General features: G+C 40.7%; 1 protein-coding gene and 1 long non-coding RNA gene across 3 annotated transcripts in view; one reads left to right on the forward strand and one right to left on the reverse strand.

The window, feature by feature from the left end:
• LOC125261123 overlaps positions 1-18,263 on the reverse strand; it is a 57,849-nt gene that overhangs the window by 38,079 nt on the left and 1,507 nt on the right. Inside the window, exons 2-4 of one of the 2 annotated variants that reach the window (XM_048179719.1) lie at positions 7,465-8,117; positions 7,149-7,315; positions 5,295-6,972 (exon numbers count right to left, since the gene is read on the reverse strand). In XM_048179719.1, the coding sequence (XP_048035676.1) occupies positions 6,075-6,972; positions 7,149-7,315; positions 7,465-8,103 (1,704 nt within the window). In that variant the 5' untranslated portion in view covers positions 8,104-8,117 and the 3' untranslated portion in view covers positions 5,295-6,074. Of the gene's footprint in view, positions 1-5,294; positions 6,973-7,148; positions 7,316-7,464; positions 8,118-18,263 lie in introns of those variants that run through there. The other variant, XM_048179718.1, reaches the window with a different exon arrangement.
• On the forward strand, positions 14,571-14,943 carry LOC125261126. Its single transcript, XR_007183221.1, has 2 exons — positions 14,571-14,678; positions 14,765-14,943. It is a non-coding gene; the product is annotated as an uncharacterized LOC125261126 (long non-coding RNA).

The raw sequence follows: 18,263 nt of genomic DNA on the forward strand, positions 1-18,263 counted from the left end.
GATTCATATGACCATCAACCCTGACAGCAACATAGTGTCGGCTCAGATCTGGCCCACATCTGGTCCGTGTGTAATCCACATGTAGCAGATGTGGACCGGATCTGGGCCCCACTATGTTGCTGTCTGGGCAGCCATGCATCAATTATTTCCTTCATCACGTAAATCCTTAATTCCTCATCAGCAATTATGTAATGTACTGTACGCGTGCTACGCACAGCCTACGCCGTTGCAACGGCGTACACTCGACGCAGAAGTATAAATCAGCCTTAACAATGCATCAATTCTACCCGGACCGCACGCGCTGTGATTGGTCTGCTAGAACCCCTCCCTCGGTGTCAAAAAACAGGCGCGGAGCAATCGGAGAAGAGCGAACACTTTCAACTTCCATAGGAATGAAAAACGCTCTGTTTCAGGGGACACATACTGTACAGTCAAACTGCAGCAAAAGTCATTACCTATTTGCCGCTTCTCTGCCGTTTCTTTATGTAAGCTTCTCTGACAACATACATGACAACAAAGCTACTAGAAGGCAAGCCTGCAAGGTTTAATTAAAAAAGCGTAATGGCTAAAGCTAACACCCCGCTCACGGTAGTACGCAGGGAAGGAGACCAGAGGCTGTTTTTTTTTAATGAAAGTCAATGGATGAGAGGCTTCACTGTGCTGATTAAACAGGTTTTGTGAGGAAATAGCTAATAATTTAATTAATGGACAGCCTGTTTGCCAATCTTCAACATGTTTTACACTAAACAGTACTTTTGTTGGGAACTATATGTAGATTTTAGCTTGATAAAAATATATTTTTAAAAGAAGGTAGACTAGGGAATGTTGCGACTGCTGTCACTGCCATTACACGATAGGCTGAGAGGTACCAAACATGATTAAGTTAGCCGTTACACTTTCTCCAATGGTAAGAGATACAGACCCTCTTATCTCCCTATTATATACAAAGGCTGTGTCCGAAAACTGGAAAATGCTGCCTTCTGAGGACACATTTCAAGGTAGGAAGGCATCAAGGCACGTCCGAATCCAATGTTAGCTTCACTTCCTGTCTCATGTGATACCTTCATCTGATCGATTTTTGAAGGAAGCATAGATGTATCCTTGGCTGCCTTTGATATCCCACAATCCTGTGCTTCCATTCTGTGATAGTTGAGCTAGAAAAATAAAGATGGCGTCTGAAAGTAGCGTTTGCTGCTCAGTTTGTGTATAAATGTACGATTTTGACCAACATATTTCAATTTTGATATCATTTCTATCGAGAAATTACTACTGTAGTAATTATTTGTTTAGTTCTCACCAAAGCTTGCGCTATTTTGCTGTAGATCATTAAACTGTTACGCTGCCTCAGAAGTCTGTCTGAAATCAGTTTCATGAGGTGCCTTCATGCACAAATGCTGCCGTACAAGTCATTCTCTTATAAGGCAGCGAGGCAGCAAGACAGCTACCAAGGTTTTCGGACGCAGCCAATCTCTGATGACAAGCTGCTTCTTCTTCGGCTTTTGTTTTGATACTCAACATGACCGCAGACACTGCCTCCTAGTGGTCTGCATGCACGTCGACGCGGACAACGACGCAGAAGTATAAATGAAAACAGACGCATAGCCTACGGTGCACATGAGGAGCAAGGGAAGCATGACACAAACAAGCAACAAGAATCAAAATACAAAATAAAAGACATGAAACATGAACATGAAACAAAAATATACATTACAATAACTTAATGTTTTGATGAACATTACCAACTCCTTCAATACAACATCAGTGTGTATTTATCAAGTTGTTTACAAAAGATGAAAAATCTTCTTCAGTCTTTACATATAAGCTAATTAAAAATATTTTTATTTACAGTGAATGAATGAAGAACTCACTATTTGTATATACCCTGTTAATGTGGTAACAAAACTATTTATAAACTATGAATTAACTAATAGTTTGTAAATGATTCATAATTAATTTATTAATGCATACATGTTACCATGGAAGAGTGTAAGACAAATATTAATTGATAAAAAATGTATGATGATTAAAAAGATTAATACAAAATGATTAATAGAATTATATAATGCAGATTATTAATCATGCTGGATACAGGTGAAACCCATAAGTTTTACACAGAAAGCAAATGTGATTTATGCATCAAACAATTCGATTGCACATCTATTAGGACAAATAATATACTAAAGACTTATTTTTTAGAGACTGTTTTTATTGGAAAGCCAAAATTTGATGTATATTTGTATTTGTTTATTTATTTGATAGGGACAATGCATGTTAATGAACATTTGTAAAAATACAAAGTGTAAACAAGCCGGATTATAGCAAGATTGCTAATTTACATCTGCAGTTCCTAGGCAGGTACACGCAAAGACACAAACTCAAATATACATACAAAACTAAAAGACCCATACCCCAACATATTATTTAAGATTTCTAAGTAAAATGATTACACAACAAGCCACTTTCTAAGATGATCTTTAAAGGTGTGATAAGTAGAATATTATCTTATTAACTATTATAATATTTACTCACTATTACAGACAATGCAGTCCCCTTTAATGATAGACCTAGTACCAATACCACACTCTGTCCTCTGTTTTATGAATTAATTTAATGGAGGTGGAGCAAGCCCATGCCAGACAGTAAAAATAAGACAAGCATATTTAAAAATTTTAAAATTTTCTAAACTCAATAAATTGTGTGTGTGTGTGTGTGTGTGTTTTTTTACAATGTTACAGTAATTAAAGGACTGGGCTTTTTTTAATCCAACATCTTTATCGCCTTCTTATGCAATGATTCTATTGGCTTAAGAGTTGTGCCACCTATGAATGACCAACTATTAAAACAATACTCAATATGTGAAAAAATCATTGAGTGTAACTACAGCCTGCATTGACTGTCGAAAATGGCAGAATGTACTTTAAATTCTTTAAATTCAATTTTACAATATTAAACAACTTTTTAATGTGACTTTTAAAAGTTAAAACGGAATCCAAAGTCACCCCAATGTACGTAAACTCTTTAACAATTTCAAGCCCCTCCCCTCTCAGCAATACATTCGAATGTGCCATCTCTACTAGTTGTTTTGCAAACATCATACACACAGGGTTTTTGTGTGTGTGTGTGTGTGTGTGTGTGTGTGTGTGTGTGTGTTCAATAATAAACCTAACATTTGGTCATAGCAGAAGTCAAAGTAGTGGCATGGGTAAAAATGACTACATCATTTGATTACATCTTAACATTTACATCTTTACATAATCCAGGTAAATCATTAATATGAAGTGAAAATAAAATTGGTCCCAAGACGGAGCCTTGTCGAACCCCCTTGGGGCAAGTATGGTAAGAAGAATTTGTACCATCAATACACACATTGTTTCCTATTTTAAAGATATGATTTTATCCATGAAAAATTAAAATCTTGTTAGATTAGATAAAAGAATCTGATGGTCAACAGTGTCTAATGCCTTCTTTAAGTCTAAAGAGAAAGCACCAACTCACACACACACTTATGTAGGAAGCATTTGAATTTCTACAGACAGACAATTTGCTGATTCTGTTGAATGATTACTGCGAAAACCAAATTGCATTGGATTTAAAGAAGTAAAACTATTATCTAAATTTTAGATGATTAGTCAGAAGCTTACCTACCCATTTTTCTGCTTCCTTGGATATAATCGGAAGGATACTGTAACGTAGTTCGTAAATGTGGGAAGAAGGAGGCGGGAACCGGCGAACATTCAACAAAAGTTTAATCTCAAAATAAACAAACAAAACGAAAGTAACCCTCACGGACGTCTGCCGGCCACACAAACATAATAAACCATAACATAAAGTCCAGGCCTGGTCCTCTCTCATCCTTCACTGACGTCGCTCCTCCTTTTATGCTCCCGGAGCTCCTCCGTGAGAGACTCGAGGCCGGCGCGCCTCGCAGGTGATGCTCATTATCACTCGCGTCAGCGGCCTCGCGCCGTTCCCTCACGGCTCTCGCCCGCCCTGCTCGTCACATACCCCCATCGCCCCTCGCAGGCCGGGGGGTACTCCCGCAACTGCGCTTACTCCCCCCCGGGGCCTGTCTCGGCGGCCGCAGCACCTGGGGGTAAGGAAAGACGAGACGAGAGAAAGGAGACGGAAGCAAGGGGAGCGACAGGACGAGAGAGGGGAGAGAGGAAAAAGAGGAAAAAAAAATTCTTGGTCCGGTTCCCCGACACACTGCCGCTCGGTCCTCAGCCTGCCGAGAGGCTTTTCTTCGCGGTGCCATGTGGTGGCACTGGATGCTCGGTGGACGGCCCGATCCTCGACCGCCTCCTGGCGGCCGGCGATGGCTCCTCCGACTGAGGGCAGCCGGCAGCGGGTCCCCCGTTCCCTGCTCCTCCCCTTTATGACGGACGGCAGCAGGCTCCGGCGGACGGCGGCGACTCCTCCGCTCCCTCTTGGACGGCAGCCACCCCACCTCATCCCAGGGGCACGGCCTCGAGCTCTCCGTCCCACCTGTCACTAGGCTCCAGCACTACCGCCTCGGGCAGCCTCTCGCGGTCTTCACACTCCCGCGCTGCCCGAACTCCGCAGCACCGCGATCCCCCTCAGCAGCGAGGGCTCTCCGACAGCATGTCCCTCCTTCCTCCCGGGTTTCGGCACCAATGTAACGTAGTTCGTAAATGTGGGAAGAAGGAGGCGGGAACCGGCGAACATTCAACAAAAGTTTCATCTCAAAATAAACAAACAAAACGAAAGTAATGCCGGCAGACCCTCGCGGACGTCTGCCGGCCACACAAACATAATAAACCATAACATAAAGTCCAGGCCTGGTCCTCTCTCGTCCTTCACTGACGTCGCTCCTCCTTTTATGCCTCCGGAGCTCCTCCATGAGAGACTCGAGGCCGGCGCGCCTCGCAGGTGATGCTCATTATCACTCGCGTCAGCGGCCTCGCGCCGTTCCCTCACGGCTCTCGCCCGCCCTGCTCGTCACAGATACTAATTGGACTGTAAGTACTTAAAGGTGCCCTAGAACGTTCTTTCACAAGATGTAATATAAGTCTAAGGTGTCTCCTGAATGTGTCTGTGAAGTTTCAGCTCAAAATACCACATATATTTTTTTAATTCATTTTTTTAACTGCCTATTTTTGGGCATCATTAACTATGCACCGATTCAGGCTGCGGCCCCTTTAAATCTCGCATTTAACCCATCCAAGTGCACAAACACAGCACTGAACACACAAACCGTGAACACACACCCGGAGCAGTGGGTATAAAAACCATTACGTCTATGGAATGTCTCTATAAAACATGGAAACCCAACATTAAGACACAGATCATTTACTGTATTGGCAGCAAACTCTCTCCTCACACAAAACCTCATGCCCATTTCATAAGTTCATCACACCTTTTGAAAACACACTGAATAGATACTATAACAAACATTATGGATTTTATGCCAATTATGTAATTTAGGTAATTTTCTATTTAGGTTTATTTTCTATTGTTGCATCTGTATTCTGTGTAACTGTAATTATTTCAGCAACAAGGGTGATTTAAACATGTATCTTGCATTGTTTGCTATTGAATTAACTGAATGTTAAAAGTACTAGAGTGAAAGAAGATCATACTGTTGTGTTTCTGTGATTAAACCAAATGTTCCCATTACATATTACAATAATCTTGTGTTTTGAGACAGTGATTATGTAAAATGAAAATATGTACAACTAGAATGAAAGCCTGAGATCAGGTTTGAAAGAATTACTTGCTGTGTTAGAAGAGTGATCAGTTTGGAGTTTTGTACTAAGAGTTTTAAAATTATACACCTTACTTTTGAAAATAGTACCAAAATGAATAAAAATAACTGTTAGAGGACTTCACACTAATCAATCTCTTTTAAAGCTTTCAAGATTTCTAGATATCGTTACGTTGCATTTGAAACATGGCAGTAGTAAATATGATGTGATAGAAAGACCTAAACTATCTTCTTTTATATAAGTTCTTCCAATATGAATAAATGAGCTCTTCATGGACATTAAACTGCTCCACTCTGGGTCGCTCATGGTACTACATGTCAGGAATGACCCAGATGCTGTTCAGCTGATTTATCTGTGGTTTCTGTCAAACAGTGGTCTTAAGGCACTGAATAACAAAGAGTTCATGTTCCTATTACCAATGTTCATAGTCATATAGGTTCCATCACTTGTGTAGGCATACTGTGTTCTCCACTCTGCTGGCATTGGTATACTTCCACCACGGCCCAAACAAGCAACCAGGTGCACAGTAGCTGTTTTACCATGGTCCATGAGTATAACTGACGCCGCAAATATGAATATGTACAGGGGGATCTCTCCAAATGCGTTTACCTGATCTTGTGGAACAACATATGGCATAATAACACGGTCTTCTATTTCCATGGTTCTATTACTCCAAAATTCCAAAAGAGGGGCCCATGCATTATCTGCAGGGGTCACAGGGGCTAGAAGGATCCCTGGGATGTTCTGGAGAGATCCTCGCATGCTATTCCAGCGTTGTGGCAAAGGGTTCGGCTCATAGTTAACCATATTGGCATTCGTATTGTGAAACTCTCTGTTTGCCACTTGAATGAACCCCTGAGCAATTCCAAATGCAGCGTTAGGATCAATGCTGCAGTTCCACGGAGAGTAAAGAATGGTGTCTGTGATGGTAGGTGTGGGCACCAGGCCACCTGCTGGCATAAATTGGTCGACAATTCTGCCATGACCCACAAACACAATGTCTATGTCATTTCCGCCAGGCTCTATCAAATTCACAGAACTGGAATTTAAAAAGTTCAGAACAAATCTTAGAAGATTTACAAACTGAATCTGATCTACTCCCTGAAGCCAGGAGACAACTGTGCTGTCTGTACATGTTCCCATGATATAGTCCATTATGTTCTGTTCATCTTGATTCAGGGTGAGAGAATATCCTCGCAAGTTCTTGATGAGGTTCTTCATTCGGAACAATTTTTGGACGATTTCGCTGTAATGAGAAAAGTTGTACTGTGAGTCAGTCAGTTACCTTCAGACCTTCATTATTGTTTGTGTTTTCAATATTGCAGTACTGTACAATCTCAGACAAATATAAGATGTATTGTTTTTGGCTAAGACAGATAAATCATTTGAAATAAAACATTTGTAGAAAATAAAATATCTCACTGCATTGCATCCAGCTGTTCCTTTAGTTTTTGTTGGCCTTCCGGTATTTCCCTGGCTGAATCCCGTAAGAACTTGCTGGCCTCCGCGACCTTTTTTCTCTTTACTAATTCTTCACACTGGTCAATCAAGTCATACAGAGACATGCTTAAATTAATCGCACTGGGTACCTAGAAAGAAAGTCACAATCACAAAATCACTGTCTAACATATAAGGAAAATGCAGTGAATATTTCATATTGTCCTGAAGAGTCTCTTCAAGAGAATTTCAAAGTCGCAATTTTCTTAAAATGGAATGTTTAAGAAAAGAAAGTCGATACCTTTGATCCTGCTTTAACTGCAGCTTTAATACCAATTTGTCCAGTGTTCTTCATCATTTCTTTAGCAGATACCTTTAGGCTACTCGTGATCTCAGGGGATCTTGCGAGGCCCAGAGCTTGGCAAATTAAGCACGAGGCCTTGGCTGGATCCAGTCCACCTGGTGTCATGTGACGAAAGAACGTGGCCCTGTTGAAACCTCTGAGAAAGTCCAGGGGTACCAGAGTTTTATTCCTTCTGGCCAGAGCCCACATAAGTTGAGTGACCACCTCACACTCCAACTCATCAGCATGAGCCCCGAGCTTTGCTCCTCCACACCGGTCCTTCAGATCTTGCAGTTGCTTCTGAATGCTCTTCCCAACCTTCTCATCTTCTTTAATTAATTCAGTAGCTTTATTAAAAGTACTCCTGGAGATACCTGCCTCTACCAATTTGGAAGTGACGCTGACTGCAGTGCCTGCTGCTTGGTCAGCCACTGGAGGGTTGGCCACAGATTTGGCAGCTCCAGCCACCCGAACGGCTTTGCTACTCCGAGTAACATTTTCCAGCTCTTGTGCCAGTTCCAACAGCTTTTTTCCACATTCCCTTCGGTTCTCCAGCCAGCGCAAGAGAGAATCACATAAAAGATCTGCTGCCGCCATGATTAGAGCAGGAACTATGAAAAGAGAAAATAACATATATTTCTTCAAATGGTACAATAAATCATCTAAAGATTACAGTAATGCATGCCTGATGTCATTTAGTTCTACAGATTGTAGATATTGCTCTGAGCCACACAGACCGAAAGTAATTCATGATTCGCAAAATTCTGAACTGAACATAAACAATTAGCAAAGTCTGTTCAGGAAATTAGGAATCTAATTAGGAAATTTAAACTAGTTAGAAATATAGATTAAAACCTTGAAGCAAGATAGAGAAATGAAGTAGACACTACTGACTACGATTGCTTCTGTCTGCTTCTGTCTGCCTCGCTACTGAATGGTTTGCGTCTGTAGCTCCGTATAGCTTTGTTTGGAATCTATTTGAATTTTTTTTATTGCTTGATGTTTATATTATCATCACCATATATATTGCCACATCACATCAATCTGATGTCGCTAGCTTTTAGTTTTCCTCAATCGATTTGACACATTTCTTCAAAGTAACGTAACTGCTCTCAAAACAGTCAACACAGTGATCTAAACACTCTTGCATTTGCCAAACTGTTAAACTTCACTGCAAAAAAAAACACATTTCTAGTTAAAAGTCTTTCAAATATAATTCATTCGAAGTGATAGTGCTTTATGTAACATAATGTAATGTAAGCAACAAATCCAGCTTGACATTTGTGCTGGCTACTGTATACAGGTCACCAGGGCACCATACAGACTTTATCAAAGAATTTGCTGATTTTCTATCAGAGTTAGTACTAGCTGCAGATAAAGTTCTTATTGTTGGTGATTTTAATATCCATGTAATGAAAAAGACACATTGGGATTGGCATTTACAGACATTCTAAACTCTCCTAGAGCTGCTGTAAGGCCAAAACAATCTCTGTCCATTAATTTTCCTATTGTCACTGTGAAGCTGCTTTGAAACAATCTGTGTAGTGAAAAGCGCTACATAAATAAAGATGACTTGACTTGACTACTCTGCTGATTCCAGGCTGGTTTATGCTATTGTGCTGGTCTAACTGGTGAACCAGCATATTCATGCTGTTCTCAAACAAAATGGAGCTGGTGAAGCTGGTTCACTAGCATGGTCTTGCGGTGTTGAGTGCAAGTAGTCCAGCTGTCTGTATGTAAGCAGTGTTTTGGGACAAGCATTTTTTTTCTTCCATATTTATCGAGCGCAGCGTTAGTTCAGTCAGGCCACGTAGGCATAGTGCCGCGACCAGCTGACGCGGTCAGCTGTCAAATCGCTCCAATCATTACCATTCTCTATTAGACATGAGACATATATACGTGGCATTGCTGCTTGGTAAGTATGCTCAAACTGCTCGCAACCCTCCCTCCCTCCCCATTATAAGCATGAGCATATTACTGTGCACCTTCTGGTTGTCGTCTTCCTTAGTTTCAGATCACTAAGGCTTTCACGTCATGGCTGGCATGGACCTCACTGCTGAGAGACACTCATCCTCATAACCAAGCTACAGTATAGATGACCCACTGCCATATCTACATGATACCATGTTTGCTCTTAAAGACATTACTAGTGTCTTAATTGTCTATGTATTTCCAAGCTGATGGTTCCGGGGGGTTAATGTTAAAGCTCTTGTATGTTCAATTAATTTTGGAGCAAGAACCCCCATAAGGAACCATACTGCCAAAGATAATTGTGTTCAATAAACTCAAGTAACTTGCCAAAGTGGTCCTGTCTGAACTATATTTAACACATTAATTATGTAAAGGAAAAACAATATAAGGTCAAAACGGTTTTATTAAATGATATGATTATAAATTTGTATGGAGAAACTCTTAAAAATAATGAGCATGTCATTCCTAATTTTAGGAAAGTTTTGCTCTAAGGGTATTTCACAAAGCATTATAGTGCTAAAATGGTTTTATTTAGGAGTAGTCAAGAGGACTCCTAAGTCACTATGACCAAATCACAAACAATCCTAAAATGGCTGTTGCTGGCAATCCACCCTGTCCTATCATAATAAAAAGGCAAAAACACCAAAAATAAATCTTTGAAAATAAATAAAGTTGTTTTCATTGGTAAACTTGATAAGAAAATCTTCATTTGGTCACACTTCTTGAGGAGCCATTTCAAACATGCCAACAGCTACAGACTGTAACGCTGTAAGCCTGCACAGTTCTGAGAAGAATCCACTTCAACATCATTCACAAACCAGGTAAGACTGATAATCTATATTGTGTAAAATTAATAGATTTAATGTCAGTTGTAACGCGTTTGCTCCAAGGAAGATGAAAGCAGAAGATTCAAGTAACACAACAAAGTTTAATCTCAAAGACTGGCAGAACAGGCGACAGCAAAAACATGTAACATTAACAATACCGGACACCAAACAGAACACAGGCAGGAACTTAAATACACAATGAAACACAATGAAAATGACGAACAGCTGTGATGGTGGTTAGTGTCCATAGTGATTGATAAGTGGCGGGATGAGTGGCGGGAACTTAGAACAAAGAAGCACATGACAACCAAAACTCCGGCCAGAGGGAGTTCTGGAGGTGGTCAAGGTGATGGTGATGGAGTGGTGAAGGGATGACGACGATCCCCTGGTGGCGTTGGTGGTGGACGGCCGATGGCGCAGACCCAGAGCTCCCCAGAACCGACAGTCCACGGCAGAGTCAAGGATGAGAAGAGCCCAGATGGTGTTGGGCGGACTGACGGCATCTGGGGGACGACCAACGGAAACTCGGCAGGTGGATTCCAGAGTGCAGAAGGAGAGACGGCGAGCTCCCGCGAAGTCACTGGCTTGGGAGACCTCGGCAACGTCGCGCTGATGACTGATGGAGGTGGAACAGGAGATCCCAAAGGCTGAGGTGACTCCAATGCGACGGAGGACAGTGGCAACCTCGAGAGGAAGGAGGAACCCCCTGTAGCCGAAGGGGTGGAGGGACAGAGTGGAACGGATGGCCAGCAAGTCTGTGGCAGAAGAGGAGGGACGACTGACCAAGGGGGAGCTGGCCGGATGAGGGAGACCAGAGGAGCCGTCACTCCGAGGGTCTCCGGTGGAACCGTAGGTGGGAGGAGCCTGGACGGAGCCGGCAGGTCGACAGGCCGAGACGGAGCGAAGAGGTCAACGGCAGGAGGCGAAGCCACAGGATCCTCTTGCCTGGGCGCTGCTGATGGATGTATGACCTACGGCTCGACATGTGGCCCTGTGTGAAAGAGTGCTTGCCTCCTAAACCTAATAACTGGTTGGGCCACCCTTAGCAGCAACAACTGCAATCAAGCATTTGCGATAACTTGTAATGAGTCTGTTACAGCGTTGTGGGGGAATTTTGGCCCACTCATCTTTGCAGAATTGTTGTAATTCAGGCATATTGGAGGGTTTTCAGGCATGAACTGCCTTTTTAAGGTCATGCCACAGCATCTCAATAGGATTGAAGTCAGGACTTTGACTAGGCCACTCCAAAGTCTTCATTCTGTTTTTTTTCAGCCATTCGAGGTGGACTTGCTGGTGTATTTTGGACCATTGTCTTGCTGCAGAACCCAAGTTCGCTTCAGCTTGAGGTCACGAACAGATGGCCGGACATTGTCCTTCAGGATTTTTTGGTAGACAGCAGAATTCATGGTTCCATTTATCACAGCAAGTCTTCCAGGTCCTGAAGCAGCAAAACAGCCCCAGACCATCACACTACCACCACCATATTTTACTGTTGGTATGATGTTCTTTTTCTGAAATGCTGTGTTACTTCTACACCAGACGTAATGGGACACACCTTTCAAAAAGTTCATCTTTTGTCTCGTCAGTCCGCAGAGTATCTTCCCAAAAGTCTTGGGGATCATCAAGATGTTTTCTGGCAAAACTAAGACGAACCTTTATGTTCTTTTTGCTCAGCAGTGGTTTTCGTCTTGGTACTCTGCCATGCAGGCCATTTTTGCCCAATCTCTTTCTTATGGTGGAATCATGAACACTGACCTTAACTCCCTGAGGTCTGAAAACGTGTTTTGCTGCAATGTTTTTCACATTGCAGCAAAACAGACTTAAAATACTCCGTCATTTCTTGTCATAGAGACATAAGTAATATATCAATTGAAACTATAGAATGTCTTATTTTATTTGTGTACACTCAGAGTAAAAACACAATGTTGTGCTTTTTGTAAAATAAAGAAAACTAACATGATGCGTGATCTCTCCTCTCCCTCTGAACGAAGTCCAATCTGATAGTTCTCAGAAAATGAACTGTAACTTATGAATACTAATGACAAAAAAAATGACACTTACGTCTAAAGAAACGTTGAAATGTCAGGTTTTAAATCGTGCAAGTCAAATCGAAAACAAACATTCTGTGTTTATGTAATCTGTATGAAAAGAGAGCCATGTCAGAAGTCTGTGATTCAGCTCATTATCCGCTAATGCGGCCACGCCCACTGAGCCAGCGCTATTCAGACGCAAATTCAGAGGCAATACATGCATTCATCGTCTCAATCGTGTATTTATTGTCTTGAAAAGTGTTTATTTGGATGTTAAAGCCGTGGTTAGCGATCTCTAGAAGACATGCCGTTAGTTCCTAGTTCCTTTTCTTCTTTATATGAATTTGTGGCCTAAAGGTGTACAGAGAGCGCCTGCAAGTATGAATTGAAAAGACCATTCCTGAAATGTCCTCTTCTTCTTTAGAATAATTTGTGGACTAAATGTGCACAGAGAGCGCCCTCCGGCTGCAAGTATGAATTAAAAACACAGTATCCAGCACTCATAGTGATGACAATAAATATTACTTCTCAGTATAGAAAATTGACATAAATATATAAGAATCCATCAATATTTCTCCAAATGTGCATGCTTTTAAGCTAAAAGCCTATATGAAAGGCCATAGAGGTAACATAATTGTTCAGACACTTTGCATCACAGAAATACATTATATTTTAAAGAATATAATAGAATACCATTATTTTAAATTGTAATCATATTTCACAGTATTGGTGTTTATGATGAGCTGAGACATTATTACAGAGGGTTTTTTTCACAGCCTACCTGACTGAAAGGCCTCATTAATATGCAAGTCATTTCAGGTCATTATTATGTGATTCTTTTGTATTCTCAGGTGTAAATGGCCCATTATTCATGCAGATTCACGCCTCCACGCATACTGTGTTTCTTGACAAAAAGTGTCTTACAAAAACTAAATCAATATATTGATATAGGAGTAGGCAGCATAATTTTTACATAATTCTGAAGCAAAAACTCTAGTCTACAACCTCCAATACCCAAAAGTCTTGTGAACACAGATTTAATATACTTTTTTTGGCCTTATTTCAGTGACTTAAGTTTTTTTGTTTTTTCAATAACCACGCATAAACGTTATTCCTTCAAAAATACAAACATGTACATACGTGTTCCTCACATATTATGGTAGCCTAGTTTGTGCTGAATACAGTGTAATGACACTTTTGTCATTTATATGTTTATGAACAACTGAAAAAAGCACAAATGTCAGGGCATGTCAAAACTTCTCCAAGCCCCAAATCAGCCTCAGACTCCAGAGGGTTAACTGAGGCAAGTGAGGCCTGCAGTTCTTTGGTTGTTGTTGTGGGGTCTTTTGTGACCTCTTGGATGAGTCTCTTGGGGTAATTTTGGTCAGCCGGCCACTCCTGGGAAGGTTAACCACTCTTCCATGTTTTCGCCATTTGTGGATAATGGCTCTCACTGTGGTTCGCTGGAGTCCCAAAGCTTTAGAAATGGCTTTTTGTTACTTTTTGTTCCTGAATTTCTTTGGATCTCAACATGATGTGTAGCTTTTGAGGATCTTTTGGTCTACTTCACTTTGTCAGGCAGGTCCTATTTAAGTGATTTCTTGATTGTGAACAGGTGTGGCAGTAATCAGGCCTGGGTGTGGCTAGAGAAACTGAACTCAGGTGTGATAAACCACAGTTATGTTTTAACAGCGGGGGGCAAGCACTTTTTCACACAGGGCCATGTGGGTTTGGATTTTGTTTTCCTTTCATAATAAAAACCTTCATTTAAAAACTGCATGTTGTGTTTACTTGTGTTATCTTTGATTCATATTTAAATTTCTTTGATGATCTGAAACATGAAAGCATGACAAACATGCAAAAAAATAAAAATAAAAAAAATTTTCACACCACTGTAAATACACAATGAAAATGACGAAGAGCTGTGATGGTGGTTAGTGTCCATGCTGATTGATGAGTGGCAGGAACTTAGAACAAAGAAGCACATGACAACCAAAACAAATGGGACAAGACGGTGACTGTGACATTAACTGTATTTATATTGCTTTTTTTTTTCAGATAATGTTTCCTCTTTTCTTTCTTTTCCTACATACAAACCTGAGGTCAACTCATATTCTGAGATTATAAACAGTAACAGAAGTTCAAAAGGTTGTTGCAATCCTTCAATATAAATTTTTGAGTTGTTTTACCTATCCAATTGAATCTTTTCTGTTACTAAACATATTTTATACCTTTCAGGAATCCTTCAAGAATTAAAATGAGGCTATGAGGAAAAGTATTAATAGTTTCATTCCAGAAGGCCCAGGTGAAACACTCAGTCAAGGTTGTGGCAAAAAATCCAACAGTAAGTTTAGAATTTGATACAGTGTAACTCTTTTTAAATAGGCTATAGTGAATATTGTTAGTGGTTACATTACTGTTATTTTGCAGTTGCTGGAGCTGAGCATTCTGGAGGACAGAAATGGTGGAGTTAAATGTAAGTAAGGAAGATGTTGTTGATGTGGATTCATGCAGGAGCTACAGTGAGGACTGCAGTCTGCTGGGACACATAATCACATGTGTTATTTACTGCCTTTGTTTGAAATCTTTAATTTAAAGTAGATGTTATCATTTTAAATGTTGTTTTCTGTTGAAATTGTTTTCTGATGGCTTTAATGTTTTAAATACTATTTACACGTTCTTCCTAATAAAGACAAACAATTAACTATTGGTTACACTATATTTTTTTTATCTGCCCACCTGGCCTGAAACCAATCAAATCACTCACCTTAAGGGTTTTGGGAGGGATATATTTTAAATGTAACCAATAAAGTCACCTGCTGTAAGGGATAGATATCAAGTTTACCAATGAAATTACTTTTGAGGAAACTCTGCGTGCTCAGTGGCCCAATAGCTGTCTGGTTAGGGGCTGGGTTTAGCCTCAAAGCAGCCAATCCAATTTAACATGAATGGCACAAAAAGAAAATTGTTTTAATGTCCCTTATTTTATTTTTTTTAAGAGGATTACTTGCTATGGCAACAAATGCCTGTTGCATGGAAGAATACCTCAGTAACATACATCCAAATTGGTACATTTCCACCCTTGGTATTTCCCATCTCTGGTCAGTAATACTCCCTGATTTGTCCAGACATCTGCAGTGTATACTGGTCCGAATACACCTCTATTCATGCAGTGACTTGATAAAACTGTGCGGGGAGGACCAAACTGCTGCAACATATGTCCTACAAAGGGGCTCCTCTAAAAGAAGAGCCTGTGAACACCACTAGACAGTTGACAGTTGACAGTTCTGATAACCCCTCCTGAACAACCAACAAATGACACTGACAGGACGCACAGGTTTCAAGCGTCTAACTCCACGCATAAATGAAGAGACTAGAAAATGGTCTGCTGAGAGGGTGTTATAAATCCTCACTTATGACTGCTTCCGAGGTGAACGCTGGCGCTACTAGCTGCCGCTACTCTAGGAAAATTTTAACTTTAGTAGTTGTTTTATTGCTGTTTTAAGCTGTTTATCTGTGGTCTGCCTGAGTATCTACGCTGAGTTTGGACCGTTACATCAGTCGCTACCATCAGCTGATCTGCCTGATGCTTCTTGTGTCTGCCGGTTTGTCTGCTGGTTAATGACTTCTGATTTTTCACTCGAGGCGCCTCTGGCGTGGGAAACAACTATGAAGATCATCGGACTGCTTGTATGGATTAATTACGTCTGGGTTATCCTCCCTGCAATATATCCACCCTGCGGTGTCGATCCTTCAGTATTCTGCAGTGGAAATTCTTCAGCTCTGCTACTGTCTCTTTGAACTCCTGTCAGCTTTATATCTTCATCCAGATATTGCATATCAACCACGTCGCAAATACACCCACCGTGGGTCTCGCAATTCACTAATTTGCCCACTCATCCTCGATCTCATTTGCTGTTCTGGCATAATTCCTTATAATTGTACTTTTTCTGACTTGTCCATATCAGATCATCTGCTGGTGTCTTTTTGCACCTGTGTCGCTCTATTACATTTCAGAACATTAAGAACATTGATGTGTCTACTTTTGCTGATGAACTTCTGCCATCTTTTCCAGCAAAGCTGATCTTTCTGATGCTGATGCGCTGGTTTCATATTATAATAATGGACTAACTGAGATTTTGGATGTTTATGCACTTGTGAAAACACTAACTGTTTCTTTTAGTCATTCTGCTCCATGGTTTACCCCAGTACTTCGTCAACTTAAAACTAAAGGCCGTAGGTTAGAGCGTCTGCATGCCAAATCTAGTCTTACTGTACACAAACAAATGCTTTCTGACCATGACCAACTTTACAAGGATGCACTGTCTAAAGCCACATCTGACTATTATTCTAAATTAATTGGAGCAAGTCAAGGGAACTCAAGATCTCTCTTTTCTGTGGTAAAAACATATTTTATGACCACCGGACTCTCTGCCATTAGATATGTATTCTATCGCGCTATGTGACAGTTTTATGACTTTCTTTGAGTCTAAGATTAAAAATATTCACCAACAATTACTTGCTAGTAACACAGGTTATGATTTCCATTGTCCAGTTTTTCATGTGCCCCCACACTCTGTTTTCTCTACTTTTTCTTTACCAACTGATGTGGAGATACTGTGTCTTATCTGGGAATCTAAGTCTACTACCTATGGGCTTGACCCTTTAACAACTCACTTAGTTAAAGCCTGTTCACCATCTTTATCTACATTAATTATTAAAATTATTCACTCTTCACTTGTTTCTGGCTCTGTACCCTCCTCTTTCAAATCTGCTATTTTTACTCCAATCCTTAAGAACCCAGGGGCTGATCCATCTAAACTAGATAATTACTGTCCGATTTCTAATTTGCCATTCATTTCTAAAATCATGGAAAAGTGTGTTGCAACACAGGTCCATGATCATCTCTCCTATCATAAACTGTTTGAGCTTTTTCAATCTGGCTTCCACCCTCACCACAATACAGAGACTGCTCTTGTTAAAATCACTAACAATTTGTTGCTGGCAGCTGACTCTCGACCTGAGAGCGGCCTTTGATACCATCTCGCATAAGATACTCCTTGACAGGTTGGTTTCTATTGGGATCACTGGCTCACTCCTGTCCTGGTTCATATCATATCTCTCTGGTCGCACTCAGTTTGTCCAACTAAAGCATTTTTGATCGAGATCATTTACAGTCACTACCGGTGTTCCTCAGGGTTCTGTTTTGGGCCCGCTTTTATTCATTATCTATCTACTCCCACTTGGTCACATTTTTTAGCAAATATGGTATTCACTTTCACTGCTACGCCAATAACACCCAGCTCTACCTGTCTTTCAAACCCCCTGAATCTTTTCCTCCGCCTTCTTTGTCCAGTTGTTTAGCTGAAATTAAAGACTGGCTTTCAGCTAACTTTTTAAAACTTAATAGCAATAAAACCGAGGTTCTACTTGTAGGCACAAGATCTGCTCTGATAAAATCTGACCATTTTTCTGTAGATATCAATCAACATGCCATTTATCCTTCTCCACAGGTTAAGAGTTGGGTGTTATTCTGCATAGCACACTTTCGTTTGAAGCCCATATTAATAATATTCTGCGTACTGCATACTTTCATCTGCATAATATTAATTGTCTCTGTCCTTCCCTCACAATGAATTTCTGAATTTCAATGCAATTCTCATCCATGCACTTCTTACTGGTCTTCCTTCCAAACTTCTCTATAGACTTCAGTTGGTTCAGAACTCTGCGGCTCGTGTTCTTACTAGAGCCCCTTCTACCATGCACATTTCACGTTCCAGCAACTACACTGGCTACCACTGAAATATCGAATTGATTTTCAAAATTCTGCTTCTCACATTCCAGGCACTTCACAATCTTGCTCCTCCGTATCTTACTGATCTTCTACATATTTATACCCCTTCACGCACTCTAAGATCTTCACTCACAC

Source organism: Megalobrama amblycephala, unplaced genomic scaffold, assembly GCF_018812025.1.
Source record: "Megalobrama amblycephala isolate DHTTF-2021 unplaced genomic scaffold, ASM1881202v1 scaffold331, whole genome shotgun sequence".
In the NCBI taxonomy this organism is placed as follows: domain Eukaryota; kingdom Metazoa; phylum Chordata; class Actinopteri; order Cypriniformes; family Xenocyprididae; genus Megalobrama; species Megalobrama amblycephala.